We start from the raw sequence: 6,443 nt of genomic DNA, 5'->3' as shown, positions 1-6,443 counted from the left end.
AGACTACACCTGTTTGCGTGACGGCTACATCGCTACGTTGATTAACATGGCAACTTGCACTCGTGTCATCTCAGCCATCTGCTGTATTCTGCGTTAATTATGAACACTTTGCTCCAAATGCTGCTCAAACTTCTGCACATCTTCTCGGTGTGTCGGAGGTACCGTTTACACAACGGAGCCGGCGCACCCGGGCTTGTTGTTTTTTAACTGGGTTTCATCAACGTTTTAAACTGCAGGGGAAATCTAATGGTGCATTGCTCCAGGACATTAGTGTGTGTGGCGTTATACTGCGGAAAGTCGAGTTAGACTTTTTGTTTTTGAAGCATTTTCCTTTGATTTGAAAAGGGACGCAATATCGGATATCTGTCCGATACGGGGCGAAAAAACGATATTGTATCAAAAGAATGACAATCCTCTCGGTACAAAGATACCACACAAATCCTGTCGAGTTGGATTTCAGACGTTTTCCTCTCAAGTTGACATGCATTCGACTGCAGCAATGTTGGTCCAGATTCAAACCGTTAACTAATACTTCCTTCTAAAAGTTTAGTGCTCGGAATCTGTATTGGCAACGGAGAGTGGCATCACGTACTCAAGTACAGAATCAGAGCCTATTGCACTCTATTTAAACACACACACCGAAGTCAGCACGCACACGCACGCACATCGCATCATCATCAAAGCATTAATCATGGTCTCTTGCAGGCGATCATCCATCTCTCTTTATTCGCCAGTGTTGGGATTTAGTCAGTGTCAAACTACGCTATTTCCAAGCCCCTCTTCCCACATCCCCAAACTGCTCTGCTTCATTTTACGCCATTCATCATCGTGAAGGCGCTTTGCCACCGCGGAAACCCCAAAGTAATATTTACATTCTGTAGAGCACAGATGCTACGTGTGTATGTTCCCGCTACATATTCATGTGTATTAATCGCTATGTGTTTTCCTCCCTCTCTCTCCCTCTCTCTCTCTCCCGCTCTCCTCTCCGGCTGGATGGCTACAGGATATGGAAGAGCGCCTCCAGCATTTCGACACATTCCTGTGAGACCCAGAAGTCACTCTGGGGCGGGGGTGAAGCCCCCTCCCCCGGGGGTGGAGAGGAGTAAGAGAGTGTTGGACCACGGAGGCAAGACGAAACAAGACGCAGAACAAAACACGGAGGAGGGAGGGAGAGGGAGAGAGAGAGAGAGAGAGACTATGGGCAACGTTAAGAGTCCAGTCCTTCAACGTGACAGTGGTGACGATGGGGAAACGCGAAAAAAAAAGAGCAAATCCAGCCCCCTTCCTATGCCCGGAGCGAGGACGTGGAGAAGGGGACATTCTATGGTGCTATTGTCTCAGGGAACTGGCCCGACCCAGATCGGTTCTGCATAACCAAACTCCTGGAGGTGTTGTGTCAATCGCACACGCACGCACACACACGCACACACACACACTGATATATACATACACAGAAACAAACGCAAAGAAACAAGTGCAAAGAAACACACACAGACGCACACGCACGCATCCAGACACACACACACACACACACACACACACTCACACACTCACACTCACGCACACGCACACACATGAGGCAACACACGCAAGGCAACACACACTCAGAAACAGAGCCACACACACAAACTGAAAAACTCATGCACACAACCACAGGCCACCCTGGTGCTACTCGGGTGCTATGCTAACGTTTATCCATGCTGCTCTTTGGATTACCTTCAGACTCTGGACTCCTGGACAAGCTACAATCACACTGATTGGGTGATGTCAGACCTGCCCCTGTCTTTTATAGGTGCTGGCCGTGTACACACGTTTGTGCAGACACACTAATGCAGACTGGGAAAAAAAAATGCTAAAGACAAGTGTGCGAGTGACGGACACGCACACTCTCACACACACAAACACACACACACTGAGAAGATCCTCACCAGCAGAAGTGTGAATGTGAAACGGGGGCGGGCGAGGTTCTGGATCACTGAACTATTCTACTCTCGCGCCCTTTGGTGCAGCGTTTCATCATTCGGTGGTTATCTCATCCCCCCCCCCCCCTGCTATAACATGGCCCATTTCCAACCTCTTTGCAGTCTCCATTATTGCGATTCTTTGTCCCAGCCCCGCTCACCCCTAACACAGATTTTTGTGTTCACACACTTTTAGTTGGCCCGTCGATGGAGGAAAAAAAACCACCTATTCCTCAGCGTCTCACCGACATGTTTCTTGCGGTTGCGTTTGTAAAAAGAAAAAAAAAAATGGAGAAAAAACAAAAAAACAATAACGACGAAAAAATAATAAAAGGAGCAGCTAGCCAAAACAAAGTTCTACTTTCTGAGTTACCGCGTTACGGTGCACGCAAAAAAAAAACCTCTCCCTCCGAACTGCGAAACTCTCGGACCTCTCCGCGACTTCCCAAGTCCCCGATCGTCGCGCTAGATCGTGATGTTGGCGACGTTGGCGGCAAATGATACAGGCCCCTCCCACACACAGACACACACACGCGGACACACGCACACACAGCCCGTTCACAGTGTATATGTTTCCCTTCCCACTCAAGCTGTGCCCCCGCCCTCCCCCCGTGCCGCCTCCGCTCCCTCACCCGACTCCCAGGCGGGGGGGGAACTGGAAGCGGTACAAACTGGAAGCGGTACAAACTGGAAGCGCGTCTGTAGTTTTTTTTTGCACTGCCTAGCGTGTGCCTTATTTGAAGCGTGGTGGGTGATTCCGTACGTCGGCCCGGTTTCAGTGTTTTATTTGGGGTTCGTCGCCGGTCTGGGGGGGGGGACACACATTTCAACTCTCTGCCCCCCCCACTTTGTGTTGAGCTATAGGTGTACGTGTGTGTGTGTGTTTATATACACACTCTCTCACTCTCACCAATTGAGTCACTTGGGACATGGGACAAAGGAGTTATTACTTACCCCAAAATAAAAAATTCTATAAAAAAAATACTCAAATTGACAGCAAACAGCAGAAGGAGTGACATCATCTCTCACACATATAAAGCATATACATCATACATATGCTTTGATGGCGGGGTGTCCGCCTCGCAGTCCTGTCAGCAGGCGCACCTCCACTTAAACTTGAGTTTAAATGTACAGAAATTTGAGCGTACGTTCCGTTCAATAGACCCACGCAGCTTTAATTAGGGAAGTGACTCCACAATGCCAGCATCTTATTGGCTGGTTCACAAGCAGGATTCTCTGTGCCATGGTGTGCCCCGCCCCCTCCCCCCCTTCAACCAGCTCTTCTTCATAGGTGCTAGGCTGCGAATACAGTGGTGCTTGTTCACTTCGACACTGAAACACTCAAGATCCGATGTCAGACGGCCCGCACGGAAACACATTCGTCACCCGTATTGTTTTGTCATCCTGCTTCTAGAGAGACGCACACGAAATGGCTCCGGAATCAATGTTGAAATTGTTTTCTTCTCCCGAGTCGTCGGCGTGTGATAATGATCAAGGACATTCTAGGCAGTGCTCGTCACTAAGAAATTAAATTCATTTGGGGTTTTTTTTTCGTCGTGGTTTTGCCTGTTTTCCATTTGATTTTTTTTTTTCTCTTCCCTCGTACATCAGTTAAAAAAACTTTCGACTCCGGAGGCCAACACAATATTTGTCATCTTGTCTGCAGTAAGTCAAACGCGTCTACTGATGTTCTGAAATAATAATCCCGGCGTTGCCATGCTTGTTTTGTTTGTTTGAACGAGAAGCCTGTTCTCGCGGGCTTCAGTCACAAACACGGTCGGTCTCCCTGCAACGTCGCAGACCGCCGTCAATACACTCCCTCCGTCTATCGCTATCTCTCCATCGCCCCGCACTCACCACGGCCTTCTCCTCCGCTTCCACCGCGCGGTCCGATAAGAAAGCGCAAACAGACTGGCATCCACGGCCTGGCACTCGGGACTACTGCAGAGAGAAACCAGAGCTACCTCAGCCTAATTTATTTTGAACACAACAACCACATAAACACATGTGAGTTTACTGGGTTATAGTACGCAGTACTTTTTTTTTTTTTCGCTTTGTTTTTTTCTGACAACTGTCGCAGCACATACCAGCGAAGGTACAACATGATCTGTTCCACCACGTCTGTCGCAGTAATCCCAGGTGTATTTTTACTTTTTTTTTTTTTTTTTTTGGGGGGGGGAAGGCTTTTATTTTGTTTCCATAGGTTCGTCTGTTTACAATTGAGCCTGAAGGAATCGTTGCTTATGTTAAGGAAACTTCTTCAACTGTATGATTTAAAACTTTTGAGTTGACAGAGCAGATTTTTTTTTTTTTTTCAGTCGGCGTATTGCCTTGTATTATCACGATGGAATTTGTTTTTCTTCAAATTATGTTTTTTGCAGGTTCTCATCTCACTTGGATCTATTATTTGTTTCCTTTATTTATTAATGATATTAAACATGTTTTTACACTTCATTTTCAGTATAATGTCTTTTTTTTTGTACATTTGATGTGTAACAGTTGAAAGTTGTCTAGCGTTTGTGTAGCAGGTTTTTTGGGGCTGCTTGTGAGGGGAATTTAGGGTTTACAGTTCTCTCAGGTTCAACACGCGCAACACTTGCTCTTTAAAGTTTCTATTTATTTCCATTGTGCTTTGGGGTTAGATGGTTAACATACTGGTTCAAAACTTAATCGCAGAACAGAGTTTCACAATAAAATATGGCATTTCGCTCTGTCCTACAGACCACAAGATGGGTGTATTCAAACTGGTACTTTCTTCCCCTCTGTTTAGTTACTTTTGTGTCCTTTTGCCAAGAGGGTTATACATTTGATGAAAAATGCATTTCGGAGTAAAATAAATTGATAGTGAAATGTCACACTTTTAATGTTGATGAATTTAGGACTAACAACCAATTTTTGTCTGGTAGTTGAGACTACTTAATCCAATAATGGCGTTCATTTTTTTCTTACATGTTTTCCACACTTTTTTGACACATTTTGTCAATAGCTTTTGTAGCATTTTCAGATTTCTGTTTTGGAAAATAATAAACACAAACCCATTCTTATGTATGTGTTACATTTAGTGTAAATTTAAATTTAAAATGTAACACTTACTGTACTTCTGAAATAAACTGCTGTGATATACTTAAATAAAGGTGCAAATTGTTATTGTGTGAGGTTTTTTTTTTGGAAAATGTGCTGTCTTTAGTTTCATAAAAAATTTAAAGGTATTCTAAAGTCATCTAGCTTGAATTATTCACTTACAATATCAAGATCCAAATACAGTGGGACGTGTAGAGAAGCATTCGTTAAGATTTGTATTCATAGGGAAACTCTTCATAATTAAATATCAAAACAAATGTCTTCCAAGTTGTCGGAGGGCGGGAATGATCAAGGCTGCATTTTTTTTTTCTAATTTAATGTTCTTGAGTTTCCTTTAAATTGAAAGATGTCTGAATATTATTTGAAAAACAACCTATACTTAAAGCCTCCCGCTTGCCTTTAATTAGTAAAGAAGCATTCTTTTCTCCACACAAAAACAAAGATGATGTACATAATGTTAATTATAAACGGCACTTTCATCTCTGGATTTTTTTTTATCCTTGAATGTCAATTTATAAAAACCGAAGACAAACAAACAGAATAACAGGTTCTTGGAAAAGACACCACACAGGTCAAGCATATTCAGGTATATGTATCAGGTTTTAATAATTGTTAATTTCTCAGGGTACAGATTTACAGACATACCATTTTTTTTTTTTTACCAACCTATCTTTTTTTTTTTTCTAAAAACATTTATACAGAATCGTCTCCAGGTTTTTAAAATATACATATTTCCTTCCCTTATTTACAGAATGCCAAACCAGCAGTCTTTCGCAGCAGGTCGCAACTGGTGTTTTACAAAACAAAGGATGCAGGGGGAAAATGGTCCAAAAATAAAAAACATGAACCCATGGATGTGTCTTGATGTTCAAAGTCACAGATGAAGCCTATTTGTGCTTTAGCTGGATGAGCCTTTTCATCCCGTGTATGTTTTTGGATGTTGCTGGGGGGAAACAAAAAATAAAGCATATCCATTCTGCACGAGGTCCAGTACTGTTCAATGTCCCACCAAGAAACATGCTATTGAAATGAAGGTAGAACCTAATATGACTGCTACAACCAGGGCCTCACTCACCAGATCAAAGTATTATGGCTGGATTTTGGCAGTCACAATGCAAAATGATTCAAACGATCATAATGCAAAAAGATTATATATATATATTTTAAAAAAATCCTCAGCATTTTGCCTGCATTTATATTGTCTATTATAGTAAACCAGGGTATTGTGAACTCAAAATCGGTTTATGTTTTCACCTTATTGCCATGTTAAATCCAGTACATCAACAGAATAGGGTTTCAAAAAAAGTCTTAAACACGGAGATAAGCGGCGTCTTTAAGTAGATCATCATGGCACTCTTCTGTGAACGGGTTTACCATGTTCCAGGACTGGGGTGTCCCACT

The 6,443-nt window shown here is 43.1% G+C and overlaps 1 protein-coding gene across 1 annotated transcript in view; it reads left to right on the top strand.

Annotated features, from left to right (window-relative positions):
- Positions 1 to 5,090, top strand: part of atad2b (ATPase family AAA domain containing 2B) — a 74,680-nt gene extending 69,590 nt beyond the window's left edge. The window contains exon 28 of the mRNA XM_084483962.1: positions 1,004 to 5,090. Coding sequence (XP_084340088.1) covers positions 1,004 to 1,045 — 42 coding nt within the window. The 3' untranslated portion in view covers positions 1,046 to 5,090. The remainder of the gene's footprint in view (positions 1 to 1,003) is intronic.
- The last annotated feature ends 1,353 nt before the right edge of the window (positions 5,091 to 6,443 follow it).

Source organism: Micromesistius poutassou, assembly GCF_964030765.1.
Source record: "Micromesistius poutassou genome assembly, chromosome: 19".
Classification (NCBI taxonomy): domain Eukaryota; kingdom Metazoa; phylum Chordata; class Actinopteri; order Gadiformes; family Gadidae; genus Micromesistius; species Micromesistius poutassou.
The sequence above is the reverse complement of the archived record's forward strand: the minus strand, read 5'-3'. Positions and strand labels throughout refer to the sequence as shown.